At 50.0% G+C, this 18,441-nt stretch overlaps 1 protein-coding gene across 1 annotated transcript in view; it reads right to left on the bottom strand.

Annotated features, from left to right (window-relative positions):
• Positions 1 to 18,441, bottom strand: part of pitpnab (phosphatidylinositol transfer protein, alpha b) — an 86,419-nt gene that overhangs the window by 1,366 nt on the left and 66,612 nt on the right. Inside the window, exons 6-11 of the mRNA XM_078205624.1 lie at positions 17,040 to 17,114; positions 14,135 to 14,218; positions 9,394 to 9,471; positions 8,536 to 8,646; positions 3,187 to 3,309; positions 1,485 to 1,553 (exon numbers count right to left, since the gene is read on the bottom strand). Of these exons, the coding sequence (XP_078061750.1) occupies positions 1,506 to 1,553; positions 3,187 to 3,309; positions 8,536 to 8,646; positions 9,394 to 9,471; positions 14,135 to 14,218; positions 17,040 to 17,114 (519 nt within the window). The 3' untranslated portion in view covers positions 1,485 to 1,505. The remainder of the gene's footprint in view (positions 1 to 1,484; positions 1,554 to 3,186; positions 3,310 to 8,535; positions 8,647 to 9,393; positions 9,472 to 14,134; positions 14,219 to 17,039; positions 17,115 to 18,441) is intronic.

Raw genomic sequence — 18,441 nt, forward strand, 5'->3', positions numbered from 1 at the left:
TGACTCTTTCTGGGATACAGTTCCTGAAGGTGTGACTCTCACTGGGATACAGTTCCTGAAGGTGCTGACTCTCACTGGGATACAGTTCCTGAAGGTGCTGACTCTCACTGGGGGACAGTTCCTGAAGGTGCTGACTCTTTCTGGGATACAGTTCCTGAAGGTGTGACTCTCACTGGGGGACAGTTCCTGAAGGTGCTCTCACTGGGATACAGTTCCTGAAGGTGCTGACTCTCACTGGGATACAGTTCCTGAAGGTGCTGACTCTCACTGGGACACAGTTCCTGAAGGTGCTGACACTCACTGGGATACAGTTCCTGAAGGTGCTCTCACTGGGACACAGGTCCTGAAGGTGCTGACTCTCACTGGGATACAGTTCCTGAAGGTGCTGGCTCTCACTGGGATACAGTTCCTGAAGGTGCTGACACTCACTGGGATACAGTTCCTGAAGGTGCTGACTCTCACTGGGATACAGTTCCTGAAGGTGCTGACTCTCACTGGGATACAGTTCCTGAAGGTGCTGACTCTCACTGGGATACAGTTCCTGAAGGTGCTGACTCTCACTGGGATACAGTTCCTGAAGGTGCTGACTCTCACTGGGACACAGTTCCTGAAGGTGCTGACTCTCACTGGGATACAGTTCCTGAAGGTGCTGACTCTCACTGGGATACAGTTCCTGAAGGTGCTGACTCTCACTGGGACACAGTTCCTGAAGGTGCTGACTCTCACTGGGATACAGTTCCTGAAGGTGCTGACACTCACTGGGATACAGTTCCTGAAGGTGCTGACTCTCACTGGGATACAGTTCCTGAAGGTGCTGACTCTCACTGGGATACAGTTCCTGAAGGTGCTGACTCTCACTGGGATACAGTTCCTGAAGGTGCTGACTCTCACTGGGATACAGTTCCTGAAGGTGCTGACTCTCACTGGGACACAGTTCCTGAAGGTGCTGACTCTCACTGGGATACAGTTCCTGAAGGTGCTGACACTCACTGGGATACAGTTCCTGAAGGTGCTGACTCTCACTGGGATACAGTTCCTGAAGGTGCTGACTCTCACTGGGATACAGTTCCTGAAGGTGCTGACTCTCACTGGGATACAGTTCCTGAAGGTGCTGACTCTCACTGGGATACAGTTCCTGAAGGTACTGACTCTCACTGGGATACAGTTCCTGAAGGTGCTGACTCTCACTGGGATACAGTTCCTGAAGGTGCTGACTCTCACTGGGATACAGTTCCTGAAGGTGCTGACTCTCACTGGGATACAGTTCCTGAAGGTGCTGACTCTCACTGGGGGACAGGTTCACAGAGCCACTCTCGCTGTAAAACCCTTTAATAGAGATGTATCTTGTTTAATCAAGTGTAACTGGATTTTTCATGTTGTCGTAACTTCAGATTCACTGCTAAATATGCGTGCGATATTATATCACTTTGCAAATATACACTTGCTTTTAGATCCAAGAGTTTAACAATTTACACGGTACTTACAGCATTAACAGGAAACTGTGGCTAATCATCAGTTGCAGTCAGTCCCCTTACTGGACCATTTAGTATCATCTGTAGAGAAGGCCATGGAATAGTCATTATACAAATCGCAATAAACCCCAACACACACCTTCGATCCTGACCCTGGCCCCTCGACCCCAGCCCCACCCCCTCCACCCTGATTCCATCTCCTCGACCCCAGCCCTGTCCCCTCGCCCCCTCAACCCCGCCCTCTCATCCAGCCCCCGCCCCCTCAACAGCGGCAGGGCAGCACAGTGGTTAGCACTGCTGCCTCTCAGCGCCAGGGACCCGGGTTCGATTCCCGGCTTGGGTCACTGTCTGTGCAGAGTCTGCACATTCTCCCCGTGTCTGCGTGGGTTTCCTCCCACAGTCCAAAAACGTGCTGGTTAGGGTACATTGGCCGTGCTAAATTCTCCCTCAGTGTACCCGAACAGGCGCCGGAGTGTGGCGACTCGGGGATTTTCACAGTAACTTCATTGCAGTGTTAATGTAAGCCTACTTGTGACACTAATAAATAAACTTAAAACTTTTTAGACCCCAAAACAGACAATACTGTCCCGAAACTGTAGCAAACCTCCAACATCCTGCTGATCCTCCCCGCGCACCCCTGCCTTTGGTGACCTGTTCGGTTAGTGATTAGCCAGTTGAGAATGAATGAGGGGATGAATAGTTAATGGCTCACTGTGGGGGTGCGGTGGGGAACAGACAGCAGTGTGATTCTAATGACACTAAGTGGTGGATTCTGCCACTGACGGGGGAGTCCGGCTGTGACAGGACATCACTGCAAGGAGCGGGAGGATACAGACACTCCATCAGTCTGGCTTCAAGAGAAATTGGAAATGGACCCAGTATGTGAATAATTCAAGCCCCCCCCTCCTCTCTGTGCGTACCACATAGACCCCAACTCTCAACACAAGATCCGGGACTTCAAGGAAAAGTGGGAATTGAAAAGTCAGATTGCCAGAGCCCAGAAGAGGCCAATTATCCCATTATAATGGACCTATATCAGCAATAACAGGTCCTTTCTCAGAAATACCAACTCCCTGAGCCTTTTGGAAAAGGCACAGATTAAAGGAGCTAAATAAACAAATGTGGGAAAGAAAGGATGAGAGAGGCCGCAGTGTGGGAAAGGGACTGACCCTGCTACGCAGTATGGGTGGGGAGGGGTGTGACTGAAGAGGACAGGGCAGCCAACTCCCAGGGCAGCCAACTCCCAGGGCAGCCAACTCCCAGGGCAGCCAACTCCCAGGGCAGCCAACTCCCAGGGCAGCCAACTCCCAGGGCAGCCAACTCCCAGGGCAGCCAACTCCCAGGGCAGCCAACTCCCAGGGCAGCCAACTCCCAGGGCAGCCAACTCCTGCCCCCACTTATTCCCAATCGCTGACAATGGATGCCAAAATGTTCCAATTTTAGAAGGAACAGCAGCAGACATTCCGGCACATGCCACCCTCCAGGCCCAGGACATTCAGATGGGACTGAGTCGTCTGACCTCTAGGCTGTGAGGTGAGGCTCTCACCACTTGCCAGGGTGGTGGTGGTGGCTCCAGCAGGTAGGGGAATGATGCCAAGTTAAATTCCACCAACCCAACATGGTTTGGGTTTCTGAGTAACAGACACTAACAGGCTGTGCCGGAGGCAGTGGCTCCCAGGGGTCCACCATCGATCTGAGCTCTGGTTCAACCCACCTCGTCCAGCTCCTTCTTTGTCTGCTCCTCCATACGGCGAATGTCGTCCATAGTGAGTCCGATCCACCTGTCCATCCAGCAGAACAACTGCCGATGGAAGACTGTGAATAAACGTTTTTCTTGCTGCACTCAAACAGACAAAAAAAAAATTCAACATCAGAAGCAACAACTGGAGAAGATTATTCTTCAATCTGAAGTCAACGCTCTGCCTCCAAGCCAGAGTCCAGTCCCAGCAGAGACACGAGCTAATGACAGAGCTCAGTTCCCACGCTGCAGTAGTCACAATCCCAGACTCTGGGAACCTGCTCGTGGGGAATCACCGCTTCATTTTAGTTCCAATTCCCTTCCTTCCACCAAGACCCACGCACCCCGGACATTCTCTCTCCCATCTTCTTCCATCGGGAAGAGGATACAAGAGTCTGAGGTCACGTACCAACCGACTCAAGAACAGCTTCTTCCCTGCTGCTGCCATCTTTTGAATGGACCTACCTCGCGTTAAGTTGATCTTTCTCTACACCCGAGCTATGACTGTAACATTACATTCTGCACTCTCTCCTTTCCTTCTCTATGAATGGTATGCTTTGTCTGCATAGCGCGCAAGAAACAATACTTTTCACTGTAAGCTAATACATGTGACAATAATAAATCAAATCAAAAAACTCGAGAGAAGACCATTCAACTCACCGTCCAGGCTGCCTCTTTCTGGGGAGCTATCCGGTTAATGCCACAACTGTTTACATCAGATTATTCACAGAGGAGCATTGAACAAAATCCGACACCAAACCACATAAGAAGGTATGAGGGAAGATGACCAAATGCTTGGTGGAAGATGTGGGTTTGAAGGAGTGTCGGAGAGGAGGAAAGTGAGGTGGAGAAACATAGGGAGGGAGTTGCAGAGCTTGGGGCTGAGGCAACAACAATGCAGCGGATTCTCACAATATCGAATTACAGGAGCAGAGGCCTGAGGGTCGTAAGGCTGGAGGAGAACACAAAGAACATAAGAACTAGGAGCAGGAGTAGGCCATCTGGCCTCTCGAGCCTGCTCCGCCATTCAATAAGTTCATGGCTGATCTTTTCATGGACTCAGCTCCACTTACCCGCCCACTCACCATAACCCTTAATTCCTTTACTGTTCAAAAATCTATCTATTCTTGCCTTAAAAACATTCAATGAGGTAGCCTCAACTGCTTCACTGGGCAGGGAATTCCACAGATTCACAACCCTTTACGTGAAGAAGTTCCTCCTCAACTCAGTCCTAAATCTGCTCCCCCTTATTTTGAGGCTATGCCCCCTAGTTCTAGTTTCACCCGCCAGTGGAAACAACCTCCCTACTTCTATCTTATCTATTCCCTTCATAATCTTATATGTTTCTATGGAGGTAACAAGGGTAGGAATTTTGAAATCAAGACATTGCTTAGCCAGGAGCTGACGTGAGTGAGTGAAAACAGGATGTGGTGTGAGGTAGGACGTGGGCAGAGTTTTAGATGAACTCAGTGATCCACCTCAGCGGCTAATGCTGAGGGGCACTACTGAGGGGGTGCTGCACTGTTAGAGACACCCAATGCTAGTGTCATGGGCCAATATTCGTCCCTCATTCAGAGAAGCTGTGGGCTGGTCTGATGGAAGCAGAGAGGATTAAGGGAGATTTGACAAAGCGTTCAAAACTGTGCAGGGTTCTGACAGAGTAAATCAGGAGAAATTCTCAGGAATCAGCAGAGATACAGATTCAAGATAATTTGCAAAGGGATCAGAGGAAGATGAGGAGAATCTGTTTTACCAAGCAGAATGTGCTGTCTGAAAGGCTGATCAGAAGTTTCGAAAGGGAACCGGACATCATCCCATTTGGAGTATTGTGAACAGTTTTGGGCCCCATACCCAAGGAAGGATGTGCTGGCCTTGGAGGGGGTCCAGAGGGGGTTCACAAGAATGATCCCTGGAATAAAGGGTTTGTCATATGAGGAGCAGTTGGGGATTCTGGGTCTGTACTCGATGAAGTTGAGGAGGATGAGGGGGATCGAATTGAAACTTACAGAATACTGCGAGTCCTGGATATAGTGGACGTGGAGAGGATGTTTCCACTAGTGAGAGAGACTAGAACTCGAGGGCACAACCTCAGAGTGAAGGGACGCTCCTTTAAAACAGAGATGAGGAGGAATTTCTTCAGCCAGAGAGTGGTGAATCTGTGGAACTCTTTGCCACATAAGGTTGTGGAGGCCGGGTCATCGAGTGTCTTTAAGACAGAGATAGATAGGCTATTGATTAATAAGGGGATCAGGGGTTATGGGGAAAAGGCAGGAGAATGGGGATGAGAAAAATATCAGCCATGATTGAATGGCGGAGCAGACTCGATGGGCCGAGTGGCCTAATTCTGCTCCTGTATCTTATGGTCTATCAATCTGAAACAAAAGTCAGTGGGATAATTAGATGGCTGTTTGAAAGAGCTGGCACGGACACAATCAACTGAATGGCTTCATTCTTATTCTGGTAAGAGACATAACCAACTAAACACATAAGAAAAAATAACTAGGAGCAGGAGTAGGCCATCTGGCCCCTCGAGCCTGCTCCGCCGTTCAATAAGATCATGGTTGATCTTTTTGTGGACTCAGCTCCACTTACCCGCCCGCTCACCATAACCCTTAATTCCTTTACTGTTCAAAAATTTATCTAAACCTTGCCTTAAAAACATTCAATGAGGTAGCCTCAACTGCTTCACTGGGCAGGGAATTCCACAGATTCACAACCCTTTGTGTGAAGAAGTTCCTCCTCAACTCAGTCCTAAATCTGCTTCCCCTTAGTTTGAGGCTATGCCCCCTAGTTCGAGTTTCACCCGCCAGTGGAAACACAGAAACATAGAAAAACTACAGCACAAAACAGGCCCTTCGGCCCCACAAGTTGTGCCGAACATATCCCTACCTTTTAGACCTACCTATAACCCTCCTTCCTATTAAATCCCATGTACTCATCCAGGAGTCTCTTAAAATACCCTATTGAGTTTGCCTCCACCACCACTGATGGCAGCCGATTCCACTCGCCCACCACCCTGTGTGTGAAAAACTTCCCCCTACATTTTCCCTGTACCTACCCCCCAGCACCTTAAACCTGTTTCCTCTCGTAGCAGCCATTTCCACCCTGGGAAAAAGCCTCAGAGTCCACCTGATCTATGCCTCTCAACATCTTATATACCTCTATTAGGTCTCCTCTCATCCTACGTCTCTCCAAGGAGAAAAGACCGAGCTCCCTCAGCCTATCCTCATAAGGCATGCCACTCAATCCAGGCAACATCCTTGTGAATCTCCTCTGCACCCTTTCAATCTTTTCCACATCCTTCCTGTAATGAGGCGACCAGAACTGAGCACAGTACTCCAAGTGAGGTCTGACGAGGAAACAACTTCCCTGCTTCTATCTTATCTATTCCCTTCATAATCTTATATGTTTCTATAAGATCTCCCCTCGTTCTTCTGAATTCCAATGAGTATAGTCCCAGTCTACTCAGTCTCTCCTCATAAGCCAACACTCAACTCTGGAATCAACCTCGTGAATCTCCTCTGCATCCCCTCCAGTGCCAGTATATCCTTTCTCAAGTAAGGAGACCAAAACTGTACACAGTATTCCATGTGTTGCCTCACCAGCACCTTATACAGCCGCAACATAACCTCGCTGTTTTTAAACTCCATCCCTGCAATGAAGAACAAAATTCCATTTGCCTTCTTAATTACCTGCTGCACCTGCAAACCAACTCCTCGAGATTCCTGCACAAGGACACCCAGGTCCCTCTGCACAGCAGCATGCTGCAATTTTTTACCATTTAAATAATAGTCCATTTTGCTGTTATTCCTACCAAAATGGATGACCTCACATTTACCAACATTGTACTCCATCTGCCAGACCCTCGTCCACTCACTTAGACTATCTATATCCCTTTGCAGACTTTCAGCGTCCTCCAAACACTTTGCTCTGCCACTCATCTTAGTGTCATCTGCGAATTTTGACACACTACACTTGGTCCCCAACTCCAAATCATCTATGTAAATCGTAAACAATTGCGGTCCCAACACTGATCCCTGAGGCACACCACTAGTCACTGATCGCCAACCAGAAAAACACCCATTTACCCCAAACTTTGCTTTCTGTTAGTTAACCAATCCTCGACCCATGCTAATACATTACCCGTGCACCTTTATCTTATGTAGCAGTCTTTGGTGTGGCACCTTTTCAAATGCCTTCTGGAAATCCAGATACACCACATCCACAGGTTCCCCATTGTCCACTGCACGTGTAATGTTCTCAAAGAATTCCACCAAATTAGTCAAACGTGACCTGCCCTTCATGAACCCATGCTGCGTCTTCCCAATGGGACAATTTATATCCAGATGTCTCGCTATTTCTTCCTTGATGATAGATTCAAGCATTTTCCCTACTACAGAAGTTAAGCTAACCGGCCTATAGTTACCTGCCTTTTGTCTACCTCCTTTTTTAAACAGTGGCGTCACATTTGCTGTTTTCCAATCTGCGGGAACCACCCCAGAGTCCAGCGAATTTTGGTAAATTACCACTAGTGCATTTGCTATTTCCCCGCCATCTCTTTTAGTACCCTGGGATGCATTCCATCAGGACCAGGAGACTTGTCTACCTTTAGCCCCATTAACTTGCCCAACACTACCTCTTTCGTGATAATGATAGTTTCTAGGTTCTCACCTGCCATAGCCTTCCTGTCATCAATTTTTGTCATGTTATTTGTGTCTTCCACTGTGAAGACCGACACTAAATACCTGTTCAATGCCTCAGCCATTTTCTCATTTCCAGTTATTACATCCCCCTTCTCATCCTCTAAAGGACCAATGTTTACTTTCGCCACTCATTTTCGTTTTATATATTTGTAGAAACTTTTGCTGTTTTTATATTCTGAGCTAGTTTACTCTCATAATCCATCTTACTTTTCTTTATAGCTTTTTTCGTGGCTTCCTGCTGACCGTTAAAGATTCCCAATCCTCTCGGTTCCCACTAATCTTTGCCACTTTATATGCATTTTCTTTCAATTTGATACCCTCCTTTTTATCCTCAGGTATCCATGGCTGATTATCTCTTTTTCTACAGTCCTTCCTTATCACTGGTATATACTTTTGCTGAGCACTGTGAAAGATCGCTTTGAAAGGGTACTAAACACATCTGGCGATGTGCCTCCTCAATGCAGATTGTTACACTGCCGAATTATTCATCGTAACTGAAGCATTCGAATTGTGTGTTGGTGCTGGATAACTTCACCTCCTCACTCTCTCAGACTTCTCCCTCTCCAGCGGGTATTGGCTCAGTGCGTATCTCTTTGCTCTGTCTTCCTGCTGACTCACTCACCTTCTGGATGAAGCTCTCCACTTTACTCTGAAGGCCCCACCACTTAAACTTCACGGTCACCAGTTTGTAAGCGCACATGTGCGGCCAATCTCTTCGCTTTGCCAGTTCTTTCTGCAACAGAATGGAGAGAGATGAGCTATCCAGGGATCCTGTTCCACTGCAGCTTCTAAAGGATTCAATCTCAGGATTGGGTGCTGCTGGTAAGATGGGGATTTATTGACCATCACTAGTAGCCCTGAAATTAGATTGGTGAACCTTCCTGATACATAGAGCTTCAACATCACTGAGGGCCTTCTTAGAGGCACTTGAGAGTACAAGTTCACTGCAGGAAAGATTTTTGTATTTAACCTGTCCTGGGAGTGTTTGATGGGGACAGTGTAGAGGGAGCTTTACTCTGTATCTAACCCCGTGCAGTACCTGTCCTGGGAGTGTTGATGGGGACACTGGAGAGGGAGCTTTGCTCTGTATCTAACCCCGTGCTGTACCTGTCCTGGGAGTGTTTGATGTGGGGACAGTGCAGAGGGAGCTTTACTCTGTATCTAACCCCGTGCTGTACCTGTCCTGGGAGTGTTTGATGGGGACAGTGTCGAGGGAGCTTTACTCTGTATCTAACCCCGTGCTGTACCTGTCCTGGGAGTGTTTGATGGGGACAGTGTAGAGGGAGCTTTACTCTGTATCTAACCCCGTGCTGTACCTGTCCTGGGAGTGTTTGATGGGGACAGTGCAGAGGGAGCTTTACTCTGTATCTAACCTTTCTCTTTTGCTGTACTGTTTGAACATTTATATATATTATGAAAAACATGAGTACACATTTGAGCCAACGTTTGATAATAAGTCAATTGATCACATGGTCTGTACCTTCCAATTAGGGCCAAGCTTTCCACGGCCTGTCTTGATGGATTTGTAGATTGCGGGATCTTCCTCTTGCTTGTAATCCTGGAATTGATGACAGGGAGGTGGTTAGTCTGAATGGTTAGCCAGTGAGGCAGTTGAGGCTACCTCGTTAAATGTTTTTAAGGCAAGGATAGATGAATTTTTGAACAGTAAAGGAATTAAGGGTTATGGTGAGCGAGCGGGTAAGTGGAGCTGAGTCCATGAAAAGATCAGCCGTGATCTTATTGAATGGCGGAGCAGGCTCGAGGGGCCAGATGGCCGACTCCTGCTCCTAGTTCTTATGATCCTGGCTGCATTATGTTACATTGAGATACACCACGCCCAGAATCAGAATCAATGAATGATTAATACTACAAGCACGAAGATATTGGATGGTGTGGACTATAGACTCTGTCAATCTGGCCACAAACCTGTTAAAGAGGCTGCAACCGGACCCGTGACGGTGGCCAACGTTTACTGAAAGATGGGCCTGAAAGTGGGAACTTTGCTGACACGTGTAAATTTTAAACATCTCACTTCTCAAAATGGCATTGGGGGCTAACAACCTCAAGATCCCCTCTTCCTCAAAAGCTGCTTCATCCTTAAATAAAGGAGAATATCTGAGCTCAAGTTGGCAGAGCAATAGTCAATGATCAGCCGCCACCACCTTATGAGGCAGAGAGCCTCACAGTTCCTCAAAAGTTCCCCTCATCTCTGTTCTAAAAGGGTGCCCCCTAATTTTAAACAGTGCCCCCTGGTTCAGGGTGCACCGACAAGAGGAAACATCCTCTCCATGTCCACCCTGTCAGGACCGTTCAGGATCTTATAAACTTCAATCAAGTCGCCCCTCACTCTTCTAAACTCCAGTGGAAACAAGCCCAGCCTGTCCAACCTTTCCTCATAGACAGCCCGCCCATTCCAGGTATCAATCTAATAAACCTCCTCCTAACCGCCTCCAACACATTTACACCCCTCCTTAAATAAAGAGTCCAAAACTGCACACAGTGTTCAAAATGCGGTCTCACCAATGCCCTGAGTAACTGAAACATAACATCCTTACTTTTATATTCAATTCCTCTGGTAATAAAGGATTGCATTCCATTAACCTTCTCGGTTACATGCTTTACCTGCATATTAACTTATTGTGACTCATGCACTTGGACACCCAGATCCCTCTGCCCCTCGGAATTCTGCACGTGTTCTCTGGTTATGTAATATTCTGCTTTTTTTATTCTTCCTGCCAATATGAACAACTCCACATTTCCCACATTAAACTCCATCTGCCAGATGTTTGCTCATTCAGATCTACATTCACCTGCAGCCTCCTTATGTCCTCTTCACAACATACTTTCCTACCTAACTTTGTGTCATTTAGTTGCTGTGGCTTCCTCCTCTTATCTGAGTCATTGATAGAAACTGTAAAAAGTTGAGGGCCCAGCACAGCCCCCGCGGGACTCCACTCATCACACCCTTTGCATAGGTTGATTGCAAGCACTGCAGTGTTCCAGAGTTCAGTTCAAACCACAGCTAGCTCTTACAGTTCAGTCATCACAGGAACTTCATGCAAGTCTGAACAATAAAGGTTTATCGAGTAATATCAAACTGCTATTCACAAAGAGTGCCAACATACCACATGATTCTATTTGACTGATTGTCACTCTTTCTATTCATTCGTGGGACATGGGCGTCGCTGGCTGGCCAGCATTTATTGCCCATCCCTAGCTGCCCTTGTGCTAGTTGGTGAGTTGCCTTTCTGAATCGCTGCAGTCCATGTTCTGTGAGTTGACCCACAATGCCGTTAGGGAGGGAATTCCAGGATTTTGACCCAGCGACTGCGAAGGAACGGTGATATATTTCCAAGTCAGGATGGTGAGTGGCTCGGAGGGGAACTTGCAGGTGGTGGTGTTCCCATTTATCTGCTGTCCTTGTCCTTCGAGATAGAAGTGGTGGTGGGTTTGGAAGGTGCTGCCTAAGGATCTTTGGTGAATTGCTGCAGTGCATCTTGTAGATGGTACACACTGCTGCTACTGAGCGTCGGTGATGGAGGGAGTGGATGTGGTGCCAAACAGGCTGCTTTGTCCTGGATGGTGTCAACCTTCTTGAGTGTTGTTGGAGCTGCACCATCCAGGCAAGTCCGGAATACTCCATCACACTCCTGACTTGTATCTTATAGATGGTGGACAGGCTTTGGGGAGTCAGGAGGTGAGTTAGAATCTGCAGTATTCCGAGCCTCTGACATGTTCTTGTGGCCACTGTGTTTACGTGGTGAGTCCAGTTGAGTTTCTGGTCAATGGTAACCCCAAGGATGTTGACAGTGGGGGATTCAGTGATGGTTACACCATTGAGTGTCGAGGGGCGGTGGTTAGAATGTCTCTTATTGGTGATGGTCATTGCCTGGCACTTGTGGCACGATTAGTATTAGTTTACAGTGAGAAGTATTGTTCCTTGCGCACTATACAGACAAAGCATACCGTTCATAGAGGGAGGAAAGGAGAGAGTGCAGAATGTACAGATCAATTAATGCGAGTTAGGTCCATTCAGGAGTCTGGTGCCACGGACCACATGGCAACTACCTTAGAATCAGTCCATCAGTGCCACCTGCTGACAAGAAATATACAGCACGGGATTGGGCCTCGGAAAGCAAAACACTGCAGATGCTGGAAATCCGGAACTCAGCAGCACAGGCTGCACCGATAGCAAAACAACAGATTCGGCTTCATGTCCAACTGGGTGTCAGCGCTGAGGGAGTGCCGCACTGTCACAGGGTCAGTGCTGAGGGAGTGCCGCACTGTCAGAGGGTCAGTGCTGAGGGAGTGCCGCACTGTCAGAGGGTCAGTGCTGAGGGAGTGCCGCACTGTCAGAGGGTCAGTGCTGAGGGAGTGCCGCACTGTCAGAGGGTCAGTACTGAGGGAGTGCCGCACTGTCAGAGGGTCAGTACTGAGGGAGTGCCGCACTGTCAGAGGGTCAGTACTGAGGGAGTGCCGCACTGTCAGAGGGTCAGTACTGAGGGAGTGCCGCACTGTCAGAGGGTCAGTGCTGAGGGAGTGCCGCACTGTCAGGGTGTCAGCGCTGAGGGAGTGCCGCACTGTCAGAGGGTCAGTACTGAGGGAGTGCCGCACTGTCAGGGTGTCAGCGCTGAGGGAGTGCCGCACTGTCAGAGGGTCAGTACTGAGGGAGTGCCGCACTGTCAGGGTGTCAGCGCTGAGGGCGTGGCGCACTGTCAGAGGGTCAGTACTGAGGGAGCGTCGCACTGTCAGAGGGTCAGTACTGAGGGGAGTGCCGCACTGTCAGAGGGTCAGTACTGAGGGAGTGCCGCACTGTCAGAGGGTCAGAGCTGAGGGAGTGCCGCACTGTCAGAGGGTCAGTGCTGAGGGAGTGCCGCACTGTCAGAGGGTCAGTGCTGAGGGAGTGACGCACTGTCAGAGGGTCAGTACTGAAGGAGTGCCGCACTGTCAGAGGGTCAGTACTGAGGGAGTACTGCACTGTCAGAGGGTCAGTGCTGAGGGAGTGCCGCACTGTCAGAGGTTCAGCGCTGAGGGAGTGCCGCACTGTCAGAGGGTCAGCGCTGAGGGAGTGCCGCACTGTCAGGGTGTCAGCGCTGAGGGAGTGCCGCACTGTCAGAGGGTCAGTACTGAGGGAGTGCCGCACTGTCAGAGGGTCAGTACTGAGGGAGTGCCGCACTGTCAGAGGGTCAGTACTGAGGGAGTGCCGCACTGTCAGAGGGTCAGTGCTGAGGGAGTGCTGCACTGTCAGAGGGTCAGTGCTGAGGGAGTGCCGCACTGTCAGGGTGTCAGCGCTGAGGGAGTGCCGCACTGTCAGGGTGTCAGCGCTGAGGGAGTGCCGCACTGTCAGAGGGTCAGTACTGAGGGAGTGCCACACTGTCAGAGGGTCAGTACTGAGGGAGTGCCGCACTGTCAGAGGGTCTGTACTGAGGGAGCGCCGCACTGTCAGGGTGTCAGCGCTGAGGGCGTGGCGCACTGTCAGAGGGTCAGTACTGAGGGAGTGGCGCACTGTCAGAGGGTCAGTACTGAAGGAGTGTCGCACTGTCAGAGGGTCAGTGCTGAGGGAGTGCCGCACTGTCAGAGGGTCAGTGCTGAGGGAGTGCCGCACTGTCAGAGGGTCAGTGCTGAGGGAGTGCCGCACTGTCCGAGGGTCAGCGCTGAGGGAGTGCCGCACTGTCAGAGGGTCAGCGCTGAGGGAGTGCCGCACTGTCAGAGGGTCAGTACTGAGGGAGTGCCGCACTGTCAGAGGGTCAGTGCTGAGGGAGTGCCACACTGACAGCGAGTCAGAGTCAAAGATCTGGAGAGGCTGAATTCAGGCTAAGATGCAGGAAGTGGCAATTAAAGAAGTGAGAAGTTGATGGATGGGTGCAAGGTGCTGGGTCTCCTGGACTGTGGAATGAACAGAGCGAAACTCAACCCACCCTGCAGTGGCTTCGAGCAGAGATGAGAAAACAAACCAGCAAACTGAAGCAAAACCTCTCTGCTGCATCCAGCCTGGATTTCAGCACAAGACACCGTTACAGCCTCACTATCCCACAAGACAACTGTTCTGTCAGTGTCCGGATATTTAAACAGACCGGGACTGTTTTAAACATGAGAATAAAATACAACAGTTTTGTTTTCTCCTTTATCTGTGGCAAGAACATTCAAACACAATATCCCGTTGTCTTCATGTATTTTTAGATTGGAGAGCTTGCTCTAAACTTCAGTTACAACAAACTCACCCGAGCATGAATCTGGCTCCGATCAGCAATGTCTATGTGGACTACTTCAACATTCTTCCACGTGTTTGGTTCCAGACCATGGATCTGTCAAGAGGGAAAGCACACGTTCGGATGGGAAGTCAAATAGATACAGTACTGGTGGGGACGGGTCTGTCACTGTGTAACACCGGGGTACAGTACTGGTGGGGACAGGTCTGTCACTGTATAACACTGGGGTACAGTACTGGTGGGGACGGGTCTGTCACTGTGTAACACTGGGGTGCAGTACTGGTGGGGACGGGTCTGTCACTGTATAACACTGGGGTACAGTACTGGTGGGGACAGGTCTGTCACTGTATAACACGGGGGTACAGTACTGGTGGGACAGGTCTGTCCCTGTATAATGCTGGGGTACAGTACTGGTGGGGACGGGTCTGTCACTGTATAACACTGGGGTACAGTACTGGTGGGGACGGGTCTGTCGCTGTATAACACTGGGATACAGTACTGGTGGGGACGGGTCTGTCACTGTATAACACTGGGGTACAGTACTGGTGGGGACGGGTCTGTCACTGTAACACTGGGGTACAGTAATGGTGGGGACGGGTCTGTCACTGTATAACACTGGGGTACAGTACTGGTGGGGATGGGTCTGTCACTGTATAACACTGGGGTACAGTACTGGTGGGGACGGGTCTGTCACTGTATGACACTGGGGTACAGTACTGGTGGGGACGGGTCTGTCACTGTATAACACTGGGGTACAGTACTGGTGGGGACGGGTCTGTCACTGTATAACACTGGGGTACAGTACTGGTGGGGACGTGTCTGTCACTGTGTAACACTGGGGTACAGTACTGGTGGGGACGGGTCTGTCAGTGTATAACACTGGGGTACAGTACTGGTGGGGACGGGTCTGTCACTGTATAACACTGGGGTACAGTACTGGTGGGGACGGGTCTGTCACTGTATAACACTGGGGTACAGTACTGGTGGGGACGGGTCTGTCACTGTATAACACTGGGGTACAGTACTGGTGGGGACGGGTCTGTCACTGTATAACACTGGGGTACAGTACTGGTGGGGACGGGTCTGTCACTGTATAACACTGGGGTACAGTACTGGTGGGGACGGGTCTGTCACTGTATAACACTGGGGTACAGTACTGGTGGGGACGGGTCTGTCACTGTGTAACACCGGGGTACAGTACTGGTGGGGACAGGTCTGTCACTTTATAACACTGGGGTACAGTACTGGTGGGGACAGGTCTGTCACTGTGTAACACCGGGGTACAGTACTGGTGGGGACAGGTCTGTCACTGTGTAACACCGGGGTACAGTACTGGTGGGGACAGGTCTGTCACTGTATAACACTGGGTTACAGTACTGGTGGGGATGGGTCTGTCCCTGTATAATGCTGGGGTACAGTACTGGTGGGTACGGGTCTGTCACTGTAACACGGGTACAGTACTGGTGGGGACAGGTCTGTCACTGTATAACACTGGGGTATAGTACTGGTGGGGACGGGTCTGTCACTGTAACACAGGGGTACAGTACTGGTGGGGACGGGTCTGTCACTGTATAACGCTGGGGTACAGTACTGGTGGGGACGGGTCTGTCACTGTATAACACTGGGGTACAGTACTGGTGGGGACGGGTCTGTCACTGTAACACAGGGGTACAATACTGGTGGGAACGGGTCTGTCACTGTATAACACTGGGGTACAGTACTGGTGGGGATGGGTCTGTCGCTGTATAACACTGGGATACAGTACTGGTGGGGACGGGTCTGTCACTGTATAACACTGGGGTACAGTACTGGTGGGGACTGGTCTGTCACTGTAACACTGGGGTACAGTACTGGTGGGGACGGGTCTGTCACTGTATAACACTGGGGTACAGTACTGGTGGGGATGGGTCTGTCACTGTATAACACTGGGGTACAGTACTGGTGGGGACAGGTCTGTCACTGTATAACACTGGGGTACAGTACTGGTGGGGACGGGTCTGTCACTGTATAACACTGGGGTACAGTACTGGTGGGGACGGGTCTGTCACTGTATAACACTGGGGTACAGTACTGGTGGGGACGGGTCTGTCACTGTATAACACTGGGATACAGTACTGGTGGGGACGGGTCTGTCACTGTGTAACACTGGGGTACAGTACTGGTGGGGACAGGTCTGTCACTGTATAACACTGGGGTACAGTACTGGTGGGGACAGGTCTGTCACTGTATAACACTGGGGTACAGTACTGGTGGGGACAGGTCTGTCACTGTATAACACTGGGGTACAGTACTGGTGGGGACGGGTCTGTCACTGTATAACACTGGGGTACAGTACTGGTGGGGACAGGTCTGTCACTGTATAACATTGGGGTACAGTACTGGTGGGGACAGGTCTGTCACTGTATAACACTGGGGTACAGGTCTGTCACTGTATAACACTGGGGTACAGTACTGGTGGGGACGGGTCTGTCACTGTATAACACTGGGGTACAGTACTGGTGGGGACGGGTCTGTCACTGTATAACACTGGGGTACAGTACTGGTGGGGATGGATCTGTCACTGTATAACACTGGGTTACAGTACTGGTGGGGATGGGTCTGTCACTGTATAACACTGGGGTACAGTACTGGTGGGGACGGTTCTGTCACTGTATAACACTGGGGTACAGTACTGGTGGGGACAGGTCTGTCAGTGTATAACACTGGGGAACAGTACTGGTGGGGACGGGTCTGTTGCTGTATAACACTGGGGAACAGTAGTGGTGGGGACGGGTCTGTCACTGTATAACACTGGGGTACAGTACTGGTGGGGACGGTTCTGTCACTGTATAACACTGGGGTACAGTACTGGTGGGGACGGGTCTGTCACTGTATAACACTGGGGTACAGTACTGGTGGGGACAGGTCTGTCACTCACATTCTCTACGTTTCCCATGTCGGGCTTGTGCCAAGTTTCGATTTTGAGTAGGAAGTCATCCTTCATGTACTCGTTCTGTTGGGTGAAAATTGAAAGGGTTTAGCTCTGAATATTGTCTCCAGGTTATAATTAACAATCAGTCAGTGTTCAGGAAATCTCCGCTCTTCCGACTGAGGAGGAATTGGCTGCACCCAGAGTGAACTGACAACTCCTCCCTCCCCCGAGCTGGTGTCACACTCCCCCCCCCTCAACACTCAAATCCTCTCTCCCCTGTCCAGTTTCAGTCACTAATGTTGCACCAAGACTCCACACAAGCAGCCACCTCGTGGGAATGGCATTGGGGTATCCAACTGTCTTGGGGCTGTGTGCCACCCTGCCACCGGGGAGGAGCAGAGAGGTTCGAGTCTGGATCAGCAACTTCCCAGACCAGAGATGGGAATTCCCAAAGGGAGAGACGGCTGCTCATCTTTACCCCCAACCCACCTGTGGCTGGAGGCCCTCCACCCCCAAGGTCTTCTGTCCGATTCCCAAACCTCCCCATTGCAATTTTATAGATGAGTGTGTTTCTCAATGTTGAATTCCCTATAGACAGGGATTTAGATACTGTGGAACAAGCTTCTTCTGCGGGGAGACAGATCTATCATAGTTTTCCCAAACAAAATACATTGAAAGTAGTCTCACAACGCCAGGTTTAAGTCCAACAGGTTTATTTGGTAGCACGAGCTTTCTGAGCGCTGCTCCTTCATGAGGTGAAGAAGGAGCGGCGCTCCTAAAGCTCGTGCTACCAGTTGGACTTTAACCTGTTGTGAGACTACTTACTGTGCCCACCCCAGTCCAACGCCGGCATCTCCATATCACAATACATCGATACTTAGAAAAACAAACAATCTCAAAGTTAGGGCGCAGGTTTTATTACACGCTAAAGCGAATTGGAAGTTTCTTTGTGCCTGTGATCTGCCTGTCGTGGGGAATGCAGTGGGTCCCGTTCAGGATCGATTATCCTGCCCTCGCCAAACTCTGGGTTTCTCTTTGGTCCGGTTTCCTCACTGGAGACTTTACCAAGTCGGGAGGTTGGAAACTCTGAAGGAAAACTGCTGCCTGCTGGGGGGAGGGTTTAAAGTGTTCACCTTTCAGGTTCTTGCACAGCTGGCTTGGTGACACCTCCCTGGAGGCAAAGCTCCTGGGGACTCAATAGTTTCAATCTAAAGGAATTAACTGGTAGCGTTAGCAGCGGTTTTTGCAGCGTGACTATTTTGATACTCATGGTTCAGGTATGTTCGCTGATATTCAAACATATGATAGGAGCAGGAGAAGGCCACCCGGCCCTGAGCCCATTCAATACCATCATGGCTGACCTGACTGTAACCTCAACGCCACATACCCTCCGACCCCCAGTAACCTT

The sequence above is a fragment of the Mustelus asterias genome, unplaced genomic scaffold, assembly GCF_964213995.1.
Source record: "Mustelus asterias unplaced genomic scaffold, sMusAst1.hap1.1 HAP1_SCAFFOLD_862, whole genome shotgun sequence".
In the NCBI taxonomy this organism is placed as follows: Eukaryota; Metazoa; Chordata; class Chondrichthyes; order Carcharhiniformes; family Triakidae; genus Mustelus; species Mustelus asterias.